Source organism: Rhodnius prolixus, unplaced genomic scaffold (genome assembly GCF_049639745.1).
Source record: "Rhodnius prolixus isolate KJV_2025 unplaced genomic scaffold, Rpr scaffold_8, whole genome shotgun sequence".
Lineage (NCBI taxonomy): Eukaryota > Metazoa > Arthropoda > Insecta > Hemiptera > Reduviidae > Rhodnius > Rhodnius prolixus.
The window spans coordinates 5,121,334-5,139,461 of record NW_027411593.1 but is presented as its reverse complement, the minus strand read 5'-3'; the positions used below and the strand labels follow the sequence as shown (position 1 = coordinate 5,139,461).

Below are 18,128 nucleotides of genomic sequence, written 5' to 3'. Positions count from 1 at the left end.
AGACATGGTCATAGAATACCGTTCTTAGTTCTTAGCAGTTCAGGAGATAGATGCTTCATTGTGGAGAAAACTCCTCGTAAAAGATTATTTCATTGGAGAAATCCAAATAATATTTTCACTTTCTTTACAGAAATACAAGAAGCTGTACATACTGAACTGTTTTTGGAGTAATATTTAAAAAAAATCACTTTTTGAATAATCATAGTATCCCAATAAGCGTCTTTACTCGAGAGTTTTCGAAGAAAGGTGGAGATTCTATTAAAGTATTCGTTTTTAATTAAAGTCTAGATCTCACTCTTTCATTTACAAATAGCATAATAATCCAGTAAGGACTGATTTCATCTTCCACCTGGCCATATCATTCTGCAAAGAATTAGTCAACCGCTTGCCTGTCTTTGAGGAATGAATTTTCTGACAGCAAAAAAGAAGATGGTAGACTGCCCAAGTGAACAAGGGGCTGCGAAAAGCAGTAGTTTTTAATATAATTCTTGAACTTTTTGGCGTCATTATTTCGTTGGTTAAAATGATTTTTTTCAAAGCTGCATTAGTAAGTTGAAATATGGGAAGTTATAAGAGACAAATTCAAGCAATGTTTTCTTTTTTAGAAAAATAATTCAGGTTTAACCTAAATGGAAGCTATATTTGATTGCCTTTAGGTGTTCACCAAATTTCAGACTGTTGTTAAATTGTCATGTTTTATTGTGCTTGATTACTTGAAAATAGCAACTAAGTTATTTTTAAGGTGTTATTAAAAATATTCCACTCTAATAAAATCTTATCTTAAGGATTAGATGTGTAGATTAACCTTTATCTTAGAGCCCAAAGGGAAAATAGGTGTGTTTTAAGGTTGTCATATTTTATGAATGTACGTAAATAACATAAACTGGTGTTTTTGATGTTTTATAGTTTTGTTACATAATCTTGGACGTAAAATTTTGGTTTCTGACCTCTCTCTCTCTCTCTCTGTCTCTCTCCTTCTCTTTCACAATCCATCACCTTGTCTTTGATAACAAGTTTTATTGGCTTACCAGTTCTGTCGTATAAATATTACGATTATGTGATTTGACACTTATTCCAAAAATAATCTAATCATTTCAATTGAAACTTCTTCCTGCCAAAAATTTCTTTAGATTTGGGAATAGATAGATCGTCAGTGAATCTACTGAATAGGATAGATGTTCTTATCTGAATGCCCATAGTTGGCAGGTGCATTGTTTTAATGCAAGAAGTGATATTTTTTTTGTAATCTTGGCCAATTTCCACCGATTTATTTATTATCCAGTTAGTCCAAAAGATTTGCTTATCATTTTCCAGATATTGTTTTACTTTTTACTGGTAATCAGTAAAAAAAGCAGTTTAAACAGCAGGCAAATAATATTAGAGTCAAAAATCCTAGGATAAGTAGTTCATTTAGAAAAACTATTAACTATAAATGCACGCGTAAATTAGCGTGCCAAATGTACCAAAATAACCTTGGAAACTTTCAGTCATTAGTTCATTAAGAGAAGCGTAGAGGAGTTTGTTAAGTTGGCTAGGTTGAGTCGTGGAAACTCTCAGTTTAAAGGAAATTGCTGCAGCGGTTTTCGGGAAAATCTCAAAAATAAAAAAAATGCGTTCATAAAAAATTAGCAAAGTTCATAGTCTCTCTCTTTACTCTATTTGGCTTTCATTTCGTCAGTAAAATATGAAAAGTTCAATTGCTGTACCTTGATCAAATTTAACTATGGTTTCATGTACTAGTAATATGTTTTAGATAATTCTGGCACAGATTAGGCAATCTCTCGAGTTCTTAACTTCTATTCTCATCTATTCTACTAGTTGCGTTAGCCCTAGGAAGAAAGGCATCTTCAGATTACATCATCACGCATCTAAATCAGAGAGGGTAGCAATGGCGTCGTACCCATCTAGTGGGATATCTACACTGGCCATGTATCAGTTCCTTTAAATTCCGGTTAAAATTGTTCATCGCTAAGTTACGGTCAGTTCCATGGGATTCGAAGAACAAAATATAAAGTTGTAGCTTTCCAAGATTTAGCGTTTTTGAGGTAGGTGTGTTCAAACTCTACACTTTTTTCTAAACTTCCCATTTTTGACATGAGAGATCTTAAATCGTGTAATTCTCGTGAATACTCCAATTCGAAGACTAGGCGACCGCAATACTGAAGTGGTAAGAGAGCTAGTTTCTTTTTCTCGAAAAATATTTTGGGTCATCTCTGTTGTATAATAATGGTTACCCTTTTTGTTGGTTATTAAATAAACTTTGGCTTTATTCTATCAAGACCTGTTCTTACACGATTTAGATATTAAATAATTTTAGAAAGCTGACAGCAGGTTGAAAAGGTGCAGACCTCTTTTACTTTAGTTTTCCAAGAAGAAGGTTGCGGTGAGAGTATGGCTTAGGGTGGGAATTCACCCCTTAGCGAGATATTGTCTTCAAGTAAAAGAATATTTCCATGAGATATGGAGGTGATGACAATAAATTTCCCGACCAACACTAAGAGATCTCGCGCTAAGTTTGGTAAGGGCCATGGAGAGGTAGAGAAGCAGCAGGATCGTTTGAAAAAAAAAAAGGTAGAAAAAAAGTTGGTCTCTCCAAGTAGACAATGTAGCAGGAGGGTGAGTGGTAAGAAAAGAGTATTTTAATATGGGTCGAAGGAATAAGGTGTGCTAAATCAGAGAGGGTAGCAATGGCGTCGTACCCATCTAGTGGGATATCTACACTGGCCATGTATCAGACCGGATTACGCTGAATAATGGACTCTTCCACTCTTTACGCTTTCCTCTTTGGCCAACAACTCTATCAAAATGTCGAAACTCTGCTGTGTTAGTTTCTGGCGCAAGGGATCTACTGAGCAGAAAAGTACATGTCAAATACCAAGGGGTTAGCTACCTACCACCAACAGAAACCTCTTCTACAGAATCTTCAGGAAATCAACTCCACTCTACTTCTCTAAACAGCTGCTTGCTTTAACTGGATCAGAAATAGATTCAGTACAAATCAACATCTGCCATGTACTTTCTATTATTGTTTTTTATAAACAGCTTCTAATAGTTTATTAATGACTGTTCTAGTGACATTTCTCCAAGGTGACATTCCTGCGTGCAAGAGTTTACTTCTCTAATAATTTATTCGGAATTGTAACTGCGTTGCAAAATATTGTGCCTTTTTTTTAAAAAATATCTTCGAGAACAAGTTATTGCGATCGAGTCAAAGATGCCATAACTAGCTTTCGTAGAAAATGTCCGTTATAAGCTCTCCTGTGTACAACAAAAGAATTGTTTTTAGATATTGTACATTACCATTAAGTACCTACATCATTTTTTTTATATATATATATATAAATCTCAAGCTCTAGCTGCAGGTTTTTCCTCTCCTTTTTTCCCTGAATTCCAATCCTCCTCACCTAACTTTTCTTTTTCTTCACTAGATAAGAAGGTTAAAATTCAATGAATATTAAACTTCATTATTTATTCTATGTATATATTTCTGTGGCTTAGTGCAAGAAGTTCCAATGACAGATTTTGGTAAAAATGAGTAAAAAATCTGTTTTGATATATTAGCCATCAAACTTTTTCTTGCAAGGAGTGGCGAAGTCAAGTTCAAAGTAGTAACTGAGTTACTAAAACTTACTAGTGCCAATGTCAAAATTTAGCATCAATATTCCCCCGCCCCCTCCAGGTAAACCAAAGAGGACGTACACCCATAATCCTTTTTTTGACATTGGCACTTCTTGCACTAAGCCACAGATTTATTGTAATAAGTATTTATTCTATTCTATATAAATCTCGAGCGAACACATGCACCACTTACCCTTACCGCTGTTTACTGCTGCCTTTCTATCATTATTATTGGTCAACGGGGTAGAGCCACGTCTGACTCTATTCCAAGGACCTTTGGTGTTTCTCTTTGTTAGAAGTTATTTCTTCCAGTCACCTGGTGCGTTGCAATCAGAATTTCGAAATGAAGACAGAAGAATTTAGTATCTTCTGCGCAGCATGTACATATAATATCCCTTGTATAGTACCTTCTACAGTTGAGTTTCAGACCGGTGTATCCGAAATACAGCAAAGAAATGCACAAATCTAGAGTACCAAGATACTGCTCAGTGAACTCCTACCTGCCTACCATTCTGAAGGAACCATCCGAGTAACCCCTGAACTAATTACTTGAACTCCCTAATTATCCCTAAAATTAATTTTTTCAGACAAAAAACTCCAGTTTTGTTTTAATCAAAAATTGTACGTTTAAGCAACCTCTGCAACTGAAAACTTATTTCATTTTAATTTAAAATTCTATCTTCTGCCTCGTACTCCAACTAAAATTGAACTAAATGAACTTGGATTGGCGTTTCATATCACAATAAACTAATTAAAGTTAATTTCAGTTTTCTCATTAGCTATTTAATATTTCTAATAAAATCTGTTACGAATTCAATTAAGTAAATTAGTAGATCGCGCTACGTCTTAGTTTAAACCTAAATGCCGCTTCTCTCCAGAGTACTTTATTTAATATCATCTTTAGCCGGGGCTTCAATGAGCGTACAGCCACAATGAAACTTTTCAAGAGGTGATTGGGGTTGTGTATGAAGTAGCAGCCCCGGAGGTAGGGGTTAAACGCTTTCCCTCTTTCTTCTTTAATTATTCAAGTAGACCATTTCTAAATGTGTAACGGTGGTTTGAGAATATTGGTGGGTAGAACCGACACCACTAGAGGTTGTAGTGGTAGTGCTTATTGGAGAACTTTCTCCATCTATTATGAAGAAGTTGGAGTAAGCATGGAGCCGAGGACAATCTTGTTGCTCGCCACAGTTATGTTTGTCTTAAGAGGACAATTATAGTACTGCCGCTGCTGCTGCTGCTGGGACATTTTGTTAAGTTTGGCTGCCAGCTTGCTTGCCACGCCGACCGTATCCCCCTCTCTTTGCTTGGCTGAATGCAAGCTAGCAAAGTTCATAGTCTCTCTTTTTACTCTATTTTGCTTTCATTTCGTCAGTAAAATATGAAAAGTTCAATTGCTGTACCTTGATCAAATTTAACTACGGTTTCATGTACGAGTACTAGTAATATGTTTTAGATATTTCTGGCACAGATTGGGCAATCTCTCAAGTTCTTATCTTCCATTCCCATCTATTCAACTGGTTGCGTTAGCCCTTGGAAGAAAGGTATCTTCAGATTACATCACCAGTTTCTTATATCTAACCAAATTATCTGGGATAGTTTTCTTTTCCCATCAAAAAAAATCCCCGAAGTCATTCAAGGTTTTTTCAAGGTTACTGACCAGTATTATTTAAGTTGACTAACTTAACTCGTTAAATAGATAGGAACTGAAGGAAGGGGTGATCTCAACCAATTGCGTAATCTGACACCAGACGCCAGAAGCATTCAAAGCATTATACAACTTGTATAAATCTCCTGGTTACCTGGAAGGTCCCTGAATTGCTGTTACAGTCTTTCCAATTTTCCCAAATCCCTCTTATCTCTCAAATAGAGAGATTGCTTATACTATATTCTTCCCATGAATTCCTCACATGTCCAACCTTGGTCACTTTTGCTAGCAACCTTAGCTACAGGTCCATTATAGTAAGTGATACATCTCCAAAGGGTTGGTGTATTAATTTGCACTGCAGAAAAAAACTGGGGGACAACTCCTTCAGAAAACTCAGTCAATCAATCAGTATTTCGAATAAAACTAATGACTCTTTAGCAGGAATAGTTAAAATCAGTAAGTTACATATTTATTAGAACCACTGGGCGGTTCAGTTATATATAGACTGTAAGTAATACGGTATTAAACTAGAATTTATCTCATAAATGCATTTTATTTTTTCAGGTATATCTGAGCCAAAAGTTAGTAAAAATGGATACCCGTTACCTCTGGCAAGGCTGGTATCTTCGACTGTACATGGGCATAAACCTATCAGACATCAACATCTGGTTACGTTCATGTTCGCATCCTGGGGACAACTTGTTGATCATGACTTGACGCTCACCGCTGAAACAAAAGGTTAATGTTAATTAGATAGATTATTCATCTTCAACTTTTTTTGTTACTTATTCCTTACAGAGTTCGCACTTTGCACTCTACATAAGGTTTTGTTTTTTTAGAGAGAAAGATGATTGTACCAGGATTGTAGTAGGCAAATAAGGATGACAGGAAGTATCCGCGGCTTAATATTGTGCTTAAGGATTGTGGATCTTCTCCACTTGTACAGGTTGTTTGTTGCCTTCCTAAAAAAAAAATCCTTATTTGTGTCTGGCATTGAATTTTGTCTAAGGACAGTCATTAAATCCGCAACATTCAGAAATATAGTTTTATTTTAGAAGAAACTAATTTTTTCTATAAAAGTGTTACAAACAAAAATTGTTGTGAACTTAGCAGAGCAAGTTCGAAGCAAATCGCTGGAGCCATTTTCTTAAGCAAAGTGCCACTTAAAAACTTCTCGACGATTGCCATGCTTTCTCTTACCAAAATTATAGAAAATAAACATGTGTTGGAAGTTTTTAGTACAGCTGAAAAGCTGTAAACGCAACCTATTCCACGATAGCTAAGTCTAACTGTCATTAGAAGAGGGGAATATATAATAAGAAATATGCATGAAAAAATAATAGGTGAAGGAGGCATTGGAAGATTGGCTAGTGAAAACTAACAGTAATACTAGTCAGCAGAAACAGGGATAGGCAGAGACGATGTAGTAAGTGTTTATTTATGGGGGGTTAGTTGAGGCAGACAGGATATATAGTTAAGCAGGGGGACGAATCACATTTGTCTACTTGGACAGAGTGAGATTCTGTGAGGTAACGTTTTACCAAAGAGACAACTTCCTGCGTCCCCTTTTATACCTCATACCTATCCAGTTTGCACGCCGGTGACTACCTTGGGACATAGCCAATAATTGGATCCTATCCGCAACCCTTCTTCTTCTCCTCCTAAACATCCCATAAATCTGTTACCATTATCTCTCTGGCTAAACTTGCCGATATGTCGGTAATATTCAATTCGGAATTCCGAATCCCAGCGAATCAGCTTTTCAGATTTGGTAAGATTTACATTCATTCTAGTTTTAGAATGAATGAAGAGAGACGTGTACCATTTATCGCCGCTTCCCTTATCCTTCAACACACTAACTGCAGAAATCCCCATGATACTTACAATCGTTCCATTATTCTAGGCATGTTTGGGAATTTATTTTTAATGTTCGTTGTCAGGCAAAATAAAAATTTGAAGTGAACACTCACGACTTTATCTTATTGCATTATTTTACAATTCTAAATTCCCAAATTTTTTAGAATTGAAACCAGCGAGGAACTAGTCAACACTCCTGTTAAAATAAGTTACGTAACTGATTCATTTTTCCAATAGCATGAAAAAATAACCGACAATTTCAGTCATATTTTGTATTTTTTTTTTATTATGCCAAGCTTTCGACTGTCTGTCAATGAGCAGACAAGACAGAAGACACACCAACCTTTAATGGTATAAAACATTACATTGACTATCAGCCCTGAAGATGACCTATCCCTAGGTCGAAAGCTCGGCATAATAAAAAAACAAAATATGACTGAAATTGGCAGTTATTTTTTCATATTATTATTTAGATGAAATATTAAATTGTTCTGAAGTGATACTTCAAATAGAGTTTCCAGAGTTTTTCCAGGGTAAACTTTCGAATAAAGTAATAAGCCTTAATGTGTTAAAGAAAAAAAGTGAATCATTTTCAAGAAAATCTTGAATTCTTCCCCTAATATGGTGGTTTTCTTTAATGTGTTTCAACAGAATTAGTAGCGAATTTTGGTAATTTTCTCAAAAGTTATCAAGATCTATAACTTTTGTATGAAACATTTTCACCATAGCAAAATGCATTTTAAGAGAGTTGTGGAGGGTTCCCTTCTCTAAAGTGTCTTTCTTGTTTAAAATACGGACATATAAGTTGAACAAGAATTCATTGCTTTGCTAAAATTTCGATATTGAAGAAAACCCGTGGCGGATTTCTTGAATATTGCCATTTCGGTGAATTTTATTTATTAGCATCAGTAAAATACATGCTTTTTCACGCAGTTTTGTGTGATCTTTCCTTATACAACTGGCCTACTGGACAGTTTTAATTAGTGTGAACTCAATCTGTTACAGAACTGGTATGTTACGTAACTTATATTGAAGGAGTGTTGAGTAGTTCCTCCTCGTTGGTTGAAGAATAGTATTCTGCAGCTCTTAATATTGTCCTAACTTCGACGTGGGATTAATTCACATCATATTTTTACTTTCTTTTACTATTATCAGTAAGTGGAAGTACTGCAGTCGCCCGAAATATCCGTTAAAAGGTCCCCTCGGTCAGAGAAAGAGGTTCTTAGAAAATGATCTGTTTGTGGGAAAACAAAATATTTCCAAAGCAAAACAAAAAATTGACGGAAAATGAAACATAATTTAATTAAACCTCACCCGGAGAATCTACTTTAACTCTACGATCAGTTCTCTCAAATTCGGGAGTACCACTTCTCTTTTTAGATTTTTTCTCGTTTTAGTGCTACACTCGAAAATGACTCCAAAGATTTGCTTTGAACTTAACATAGTAATAACTAGTATAATTGGCTTACGGAGATAATGCATTGCCAATCTCAGGGTAGTGTTCTCTCGCACAGAAGGTCTCCGATGTACACGATATGCTTGCGTATAATATTGCGTTCGATATTAGTATGTCCTGAATGGATGGCTTCAGCTTTAAAGCAATTAAGCAACTGTAAAACAATTATTTCCTAATTTAGTCATTTGTTTGTGTTCAGAAGTTATAAATAGTTTAAACAATATTTTAAGAATCCATGTTTAAGGCTATTGAAAACATTTTTGTAAACAAACATGGCATTTGTTAGATAGATAACATAACCTGACTTGCATACTTCAACAAGATTCTAATTTCTGCTGTTATCTACTTCCTTGAGGGGTTTCACGTGTTTATGATTAAGTCAAATTTACAATTAGGGAAGGTTAATTGTGTAATGTGTCTGTAATTTCTAAGTTTAAAGAATTTGCTTCATTACCGAAAGTAATTCGCTTTGCTTAAGGTTATTATTTTTTTAATTTTGTTTGGGATTTTCTTCATGAAAAGTTCCGTGTGAAACTTTGATTTAAATTTAATAATTTAAAAAAAAAAAAATTATTTTAAGTCATTCCCTAATAAGAGCTGAGGATTAGTTTACCTGAAAATAGCTATTTATGTATAATCTGTATAAACTGTTTAATCTGGTAAGAATTAAATATATTTTAAACATTGCGGAGAAGATGTAATATTTGGAACTTTGAGCATTGTAAGAGAAATTCTTGTGAAATTTTTTAGATACATAACAGGTTAAGTGATATCCATGATAAGGTTTCGTGTTCAAGAAACACGAGGTTGCTATAGAAATTAGCTAGCAGTAATCTGGAACTGATACTACGGAAGTTACTAGCTAACTACAGGCAACAATTAAAGAAACAAATTTAAATGTTCGATAAAAAAAAATATATACTTTCAATCCATAACTTATATTAAGGTTGCATGAGAAGGGTTGCAGCAGAGAGAAGGGTCTGGAAATAATGTAGTAGACAATAGAGCCTTAGCACTCCCGTCCATGGAGGCACATTCTGCTTTAATCCAGAACAGTGTTTGGTGCTCCCAATATTAGGGGTCTTAATCTGCACACCGCATCCGCATAATGGTCTTGTGTAAATTGCCGCCTCTGGCTTGAACTCAAATGATAACTCATTTAATACTATTTAATTAAAGTTTTACTGTCAATTCTATATATTCAGTGAATCGTTATTTAGGAGAAATCTTTAATAAGTATTGATTCTTACAGAACGGACTTAATTTGCTTCGGAGTGGACTTCCTCACATGTTAGACATATTTAGCTTTGTATAATGCCATTAATACAACGGTTCTTAAGAGACGCCACGGTAGCCGAACGAACGGTTAGAGGCGAGACCTGCGAAGCTAATATGTATTGTAGGACTGGGTTTGATTCCCGGTCTTAGGCCTTGGATTTTATTTAATGGTTAATAAAAGAAATTTACAGTAAAGTATGTTTGCTAGTCGCCTACGGCCACGACACCTAATTGGTAGTTGGACGTTAAGCCCTGCCTGAAAAAATAGGCAATTACTTTACTTACTTTTACAACGGCTGTTAAACATCATTTTTGGGCTTCTCAAGAAAGTATGCGAAGACTCAACGTGTACAATTATAGTTATTGGTTACAGACACTGCTCTGTGGTACCCATGGGTGCGCGATAATATAAGTGAGAGAACCACTGGCCAAGTGACCTTCCAGCCTAACTTCTAGCTGTATCATATCAAATGTTAACTAATAAAAAATGAAATTTTTCTACAGATCCAGTTACCCGTAAAGATGTCAACTGTTGCGGCAGCTCTGAACGTCATCCCAACTGTCTGCCAATAGAAATACCTGAGGATGACCCGTTCTACTCACAACATCCCTACAAGAAGAGGTGCATCCATTTCGCTAGATCATTGAACGGTGTCAGATATGGCTGTAAATTGGGTAAGTAATTAGCGCTTATTAGTCTTCAATTTCATATTTTAATAACTGTTTTGTTCTCCACGCCATTCTTGGTAAAAATGAATCGTCTTCGTTTCATTTCTGATTTTCTTAATATAGTTTTACGGTTGAAACTGTGAGATCTGAAACCGAATTGCAGTATTTCTTAGCTAATGTTAGAAATAATGTATTTTATGTTAATGAGAACCCACAGAGAGAAGTGGACCAGCCACAATTTTTAAGAACTTGTTGGCGGTCTAAAACCGGTCCCATACCCTCGCAAAGTACACAGAGCCAGCAGATGTAGATTACTATTTATAATGTATAAATCAGATTATATACCTATGCAAATTAATACAGAAATTAACCAAAAAAATATACTTTTAAAAAGCTACGTATTTATAGTAAACCCATCGTCTGTCACGAGTTCCTTTTATGTATTAATTTATTTTCAGTATTTTTTAATAATTAAAGTCTCTATAACTAGATTCTTTTAAAAATATTGAGGTTCTGTTTAATAAAATGTTGTTATAAATGCCAACATTTTTGTCAGAAATATCTTTTTTTAGGTCTAAAAATAAGGGAAGGGATTAGCTATGCGGTTAGCGTATTGGATTCACACGCGGAGAACCCGGGTTCGAATCCAGCTTGTTGATCTTTGATTTTATCTTTCTAGGAGCTTCTTACAGCTCATTGTCCGGTGTTGTCTGTAACAAGAGAACACTGTCCGGTGGGCGGCGGTGCTCTGAAAAAAGCTCCGGGTGGCAATGACCTCAGATGTTGATGCGCCTTAAATTATTTAAAAAAAAAAAATGATTTAATATAAATATTTGATTATTTTTTTTATTACTATCTTGCCATTAATTTAATTTTTTGTTTTTTTGTAACTCTTGTTTAATTTATAATCTTTCTTCTTATCACTTTATTTTTTCATGTAATAACATTATATTTGTCGAAACGTTATCGAACGAAGCCTTTTATTCGACCGTTATTCGGTGTTTTGACAAGAAGTACTCAAGTTTGTTTTTTCAATTTAAAAACAAAAAAAAAATAGTCATAATTATACTTTAAATGTTTTTCTTTAAAAGTAAAGAATTTCGGAAAAGTAAGCATTAGTTAGGTGTGCTTCTTGTATGTATATATATAAATAATGTCAGCAATAATATCTGAAGAGAAAAATAACGAAGCGTTTTGAGAACAGTAACATATTGTTGGTTTAATAAGCTGGTCCAAGAAGAAGGGCTGTGTCACTTTACTCTGCCCTTCCCGATGGAGGGTGTACTGCTGGCTTGCAGTTCAGAAACAGCGGGACCACTTCATTTCCAAAAGTAAACAGCCATCCTCTTCTTCTACGTCTACGCTGCCCTGGGTGGGTTTTCTCCCTAAACAACCAGGCAAATTAATTTCTACACTATTTACATTCTTCCATTTGTAGCATTGTTTTCTTTAGCGGCGAGTGAATGAGTAAAAGAGTGAGCGAAATGGAGATTGTCTTCTCCTCTTGCTCACTCACTAACCCCACTATCTCCACCATATTACCCTTGTAATATTAATGTTAAGTTGAAACCCAGAAAACAGTATTGGAATATATTCGGCGGTTAGGATTCTCTAGAGACCCAATTAAAACCCATGGTGGTCTTTGTATTAAGTCGTTGGAAACAATTATAAGTTGCTTAGCAGTCAGATTGGTTTTGGAATTGTTCTTTCTCGCCACAATCTTTATACTTTTAATGGTTACTCGGGAGGGGGAATATCTGGTGTAAACACTCACCAGAATTCCTCTTACCCCAGTTTATATGAAGTAAAATTTACTCACACTTTGTACCAAAAAGTGGTTGACTTCAACATTGTACACGTCCATCTTGAAGGACCATAAAAACCAAAAATATCTATTCCATTTGCCAATTTTCTTCAATTTTAGAATCTGGAATTTAATCCTTATTACTATTTACTATGGGTGTCAATCCTAACATTACAGTGAAATACACTGGAGATACGATCAACCAAACACCTGGCCGTATGGCTATTCAAGGGGAAAGGTTTTCTCAATAAAGTTGAAGGTGTAACTGAAGTGCAATATCAAGATAATAGAAAATCGTAGCAATCAATTTCGAGAACATCTCTCTACAATGCTTCACTTTGCTTGAAGCGACCACATGCCGTAGCTCCTAAGTTTATAATCATAGAAGAGTGGCTACGCCTCCCTGATTGTAGCGCGAATCCCATGGGAATCCGTGAATAATATCTGACTTACATGTTTTTATATAACGATTGCGAGTAATATTATTTTTTATATTAAGTATAAGGTTTTTTTTTTTAAGTTGAATATTAATTGTATTTTGTAAATTAAGATGCTACAAAATTTATTAAACAGACTTGCCTTTTCCTTAATCAAGGAGTAAGCTGGGAAAAAGGTGTAGTACATATGATGAACTTAAATATTTTAACGAGTTGTAAAATCAAAAAAAGAGTTAAGAATATATGAGTCAAGATTTAATAATTTGAAAGTTTTATGCTAAAAAAAAAAAAGAAGTAATATTTAATATTCCTTTTACATCTTCAACGAACTATAATATCGTATTGGCGTGACGTGAAGGACAGGAAAAATTAGTCGACGACATCAACTGCAAAATCGTTGTAGTATTGAATTGTAGTTATCCTTGAGTAGAGACTAAACATGTGTTCCCCCTTCTCCTGTTGGAGAAGATAGTGTGTTCCATCTCTAATCTATGGCGATGGGCTTTACGCAAAAGCCTGAATAAAACAAAAATCTCTCCGTAAATTTCCAAATCCAGTTAATGGTATTTCGATCAAATACTTTTATAGAAAGTGACGAGGAACAAAAAAATATATACTTATATCAATGAAAACGAGTGTGAAAGATATTTCTAAATAACTTACTTGACTTTTCACGTTGCACTTTGGCTACTATTGTGATGAAATTACTTCTTGCCTAGTCATTACTTTGAATAGGATTTAAGAGTGCCAATAAATAGCTTCAATCCTATCTCTAATCGATGCAAATGAATTAACTTTTAAAAAATAAATCAAACGAAAGTTGTTTACTGGTTTGCCTTCAATATTACAGAATTACATTTACAAGTTTTTATAGTCATCTACAACTTTTAGTGCTCATTATTGTTTTAGATGAACTTAAATCGTCAATCACAATAATTATGTGAGTCATACTATTGCTTACAAAGATTCATTCAGTTGTGAAACTGTTTCGTTGACTTGTCTTCCCATTTGTGGCTGTAAGTTCTTATTGTTCTACTTTATTCTTCTTTTTTTTTATAATTTTTTTTTTAAGAATAATTTTTAAGCGTAAGCAATAACTTTATTACAATAATGATAGCAGGTTAGCAGGTGGCCCTGCAGAAGGAAACCCAATTAGCGGTAAACAGTGCAAAAAGTTTTAACCAAAACTGATTATCCTTACATGAACAGCAAAAACCAATTTAAAGAGTTCTTCCTTTTTTTAAGAAAACATTTTACAAGTTCCCAACGAGGTTTCTACGACGTGGTGACATAGGATGGATTACTTTTAGCAAAGATCCAAGAACAAGCAACATGACGTAGTCATACCGGTACAATGTGAACACAAAACAAGGATGTGCAGTAAAAATGAATTGACGCTATGATTTTATAAAAGAGATTCTACCCAATCGGTGAAACAAATAAAAGAAGATTGAAAAAAAGTAACAGAATTTTATTTGCTTTAAAAAATAAAGGAATGAATAGTCATCAATTTTAAATAGATGTTACAAGACAATGAAGAAAGTAAAAAAATAAAATTAAAAAAAGTTAGATACTGTTAAAGTGAAGATATTCCAAGTATGGGTGGGAGTTGGGAGGGGCAGGCCGTAACTCAGTATTAAATTAAAGAGATAAGTTGAACTCAAGGCACGTGCAATTGATACGATATAGACGCGTGCCTTCTGCCTTTGGGGAACCCATTCCTCCACACACAAACACTCCAGACTGGAGAAGGTGTACCAGAAGAGTCTGAGCAGATCTTGCCAAGAGCAGCTAATTTCCTGTTCAGTTCACGATAGACATTTGAATATCTCAGCTGCTGCCGCTCTCCTATATCCATTCGCGCAGCTAGGGCATTAAGCATTCAGTATGAGGCGGCCAATAAGAAACCAAATTAGCACCGCTAGGAAATCTGTCGCCCGTGAGGTTTTCTTTTTTTTTTTTTCTTTCCTGCGCTAGCAAGGATTTACTTTTTGTAAGAAATAAATTATGAGAAAGAAAGAAGTCTTAAGAACTTACTACCTTTTTGTTTTTAGCCATGAAAATCTTATGCGAGTTGACTTTATGGAAAGAAGGCAAGAATCAAGATTAGCATTGTTAATTGGCACCAAATTCTCTGGGTTAAACCAAGAAGCCCACCGCCTCTCCTAAACAACAATGGTAAAGAATGAGTGTTGAGGCGCAGTAAGTAGATTTACAGAAAGGGAGACACAAAAAGGAGATATTTAGAATTAGATGGGTATTCCAGTCGATAAAGCGAATCGCGCGACTGAGACCCTAAAAAAAAAAAGAGGGAAAAAGTTTGAGGTTATAAATAAACGATTACTGAGGGCGGCGTCTGGAGGGGGGCTCCCGACATGCAAATAACTGAGTTGAGTATTTATTTTGCAGAACAGCTCGTTTTCTCGCTTCTTCTACTTGCCTCCCTCGTTTTCCATTTGCTCGTTACCATTGTTCAACCTCCAAGCTGCGCACCGGGATGCCAGCCAAATAGAGTGCCAGCGAAATAGACGTGCACAGCGGTTGGGAATAAAGAAAAAGAACAAAAAAAAAAAATCGCAGGAATAAATCCATAAGTTTAGCCGGAGAAGCGTCTCCATTCATGTAGAAAAGTCAGAGCCATTGTTTTTCAGCTCCAGTGAGCTACCAGTTTCAATAAAGTGTAATATGGCAGCGGTGCGCTCCAAAGTTGACCTAGCTAAGTCAACCGCTGCTGGCTTTCTTAACTTCCTTCATAGCCATTGCGTACTACGGGAGCCGCATCGCCATTGGTATTCCAGTTTTCAACTTGTTAATATGCATCAAGCTGTGTGGGAGAGGGTTGTGAGGTCACACATGATTACATCCAAACTGGATGACTACATCTTCTCACGTTGTTTTAACTGTTTCTCCTAATATACTAACCTTTCTGTTAAACTTTACTCTAAATAATGAAAAATATTATTGTTCATTCTTTTTGGTGACTGATTCATAGTTTCAATAGGTATGAAAAAATAATTGCCATTTCAGCCATTTATTTTGCCGAGCTTTCGACCTAGGGACTAGGTCATCTTCAGGGGTCCATGAACAGACAAGACAGAAGACACACCAACCCTGTAATGTAAAAATATTACTTTCTAAACTAGCCCTGAAGATGACCTAGTCCCTAGGTCGAAAGCTCGGCAAAATAAATGGCTGAAATGGAAATTTTTTTCATCCTATTGAAAAATATTATGTTATTTTCTAAATGTTGTTTGTACAATTTTAAATTTATTGCCTTCTTATCAGTGGCTAAAAAGACCAACTCTTAGGGACTTGTGTTGGTAAGTATTGTTGTTATTGCAGGATATTTTCTATTAGATAGTGCTCACTCATTGTGGCGTTTATCAAAAAAAGGTTGCAAATATTTTTTTTTACTTCTTTTGCGGACTAAACATCCGTCCAGAATTTAGAGTACTTTGTAGCTTAAACATTATCATACGACTCACCGAACAGCATTTAGTATTATTTGGATTAAGAATGCAATGTGTTATCTGAAAATATTTTTGGCATCGTTTCTTTCTTTGTTTTTATTGGCACATAATCCGGCCAAGACGTGCTGATTACTTCTGAGGGCCTCTTTACTCTAGCTCTAGAAAGAAAGTTAGTTCTATTTTACATATATTATTAAACTGATTTAATTCAGACAGATAATTTAATGCAGTGCTCAAAGAGTGGGTCATGGCATTGAAATAAACGAAAAGCAGAAGCGTAACAATCACAATTGTTACTCATATTAAGGGACAGAGAAAGTTCAAGTGGCAGAAAGACTCATAGCCCGCCCGTTTAACTAAAGCAAAAATTGTCAGGGAGTTGAACAAATTATGTGCCATGAAAAAAATGTAGCGTAAGCTCTGTCCAGTTGGAGCCAAAGCTCTGAAGGACTTATATTTTTTTCTCTCTTTACAAGGATGTGAATGATTAACACGGCCGATTTGAGATGAACATCTGTGCACGGTCGAGCGAGAGATAGAGTGGGGTCGAGTCAGAATCGAGTCTGCGAGGAGTGTTAATTAAAACAGAACAAAATTGATTTCATTTTTAATTATAACTCACGTGCACTAATGAGAGAGCGTCTGTCATTTTTAAGAGAAGTAGTAGGGGGCGCGGAGTTTGCACAGCTAGAGACTAATGACTGGCTGTGGACCAGACTTCAAGTGCTTGGGCTTTTAACTGGGCGGAGGGGCTCCGACCGAAGAAGAATGGAGGTTAGCTTTGTGACAGAAAGGAATTTATTGGGAAATAAAAAAAAAACTGAGAGAGAGAGGATCGCCGCGACAACAATAACGCAGAAACGAACAGTCACATTGATTTAGTTTGCAATAAAGAAAAGAAAAGAAAAAAAATAAAGAAAAATGTAGAAGGCGACATTGATTGGGCGCAATTTGATTATTGTCGCCTTGGGAAAATGTTTGCATTGTGTCTTCCTGAAGGTCCCCTCGCCTTCTCTGGTGTTTTCATCCCCCCTTATCTTCCCCGGTAATCTTGAAACCCAAGTTTTTTTGTTTTTTTTTAATAAAGATGCTTTTGGACAAGCCCGGCCAAGGATTTAGAAGCCAGCATCAGCCCAAGTCTATCCCCCAACCACTCATTACACTTTCACCTTTCAACAGAAAACTGGGAATGTCACTGATTAATCTCTATTGTCAAAATTTTATCCTTTTTCTTTTTTTTTTTTTGATTGAAACAAAATTAATTTTTAATTTTGTTACCTTTTTTTTAGGTAGTTCATTGTTTTAATTTTTTAGGATTACTTTCACAAAGATGAAGTATCGCAATCATGCTAAATTGAGTTTTCACTTAGCGTATCGGTTTTGAGATAAATGGTGTTTATTTTTTTTTTTTTTTTGTGAACAACATGACTATTCCTTTATTGAGTAAGTTTTTCTCATTTTCTGATGAGCATGAGGAATGAAGAGGCAATCGTGTGAGTGTCCACATTAGATATCTTTTTCAGACTCATATCTCCAGCTTATTTGTTTATTAGACTGTATTTTTAGCAGTTTTATTTTAAAATAATTTAATTATATACTTGCACAGTGTTCCATAAAAACGTCATTTTACATGGAAACTTCAAAAACCTAGAATCTAAATGTGTAAATCGGGGGAAAAATTAGTCATAGTTAAGAATTAAATAATAATTATACCTTTAATATTAAAAGTTGGCACCCCTGACATTACATTAACAACAACTGTACAAACTTGTACAATCAAACCTCTCCGTCATCTTTACGTCTATCAATAATTTCAAGAAATGAATACATCAAGATTTATTATTTCCAGTGGGAAGAATGTTGTTTAGTCAATTAAAAAGGATCAAACATA

At 35.2% G+C, this 18,128-nt stretch overlaps 1 protein-coding gene and 1 long non-coding RNA gene across 6 annotated transcripts in view; one reads left to right on the top strand and one right to left on the bottom strand.

Moving 5' to 3' along the window:
* LOC141450743 (salivary peroxidase/catechol oxidase-like) overlaps positions 1–18,128 on the top strand; it is a 73,678-nt gene that overhangs the window by 37,896 nt on the left and 17,654 nt on the right. For all 5 annotated transcript variants that reach the window (XR_012456277.1, XM_074121478.1, XM_074121476.1 and 2 more), the window contains 2 exons: positions 5,831–6,004; positions 10,362–10,532. Coding sequence is in view for 4 of the 5 variants with exons in the window: in XM_074121478.1 (XP_073977579.1) it covers positions 5,831–6,004; positions 10,362–10,532 (345 nt within the window). In the remaining variant the exon portion in view is untranslated. The remainder of the gene's footprint in view (positions 1–5,830; positions 6,005–10,361; positions 10,533–18,128) is intronic.
* LOC141450749 (uncharacterized) lies at positions 11,176–16,444 on the bottom strand. The gene is made up of 3 exons (XR_012456289.1): positions 16,253–16,444; positions 12,346–12,453; positions 11,176–11,911 (listed from the first exon to the last, which is right to left on the bottom strand). It is a non-coding gene; the product is annotated as an uncharacterized lncRNA (long non-coding RNA).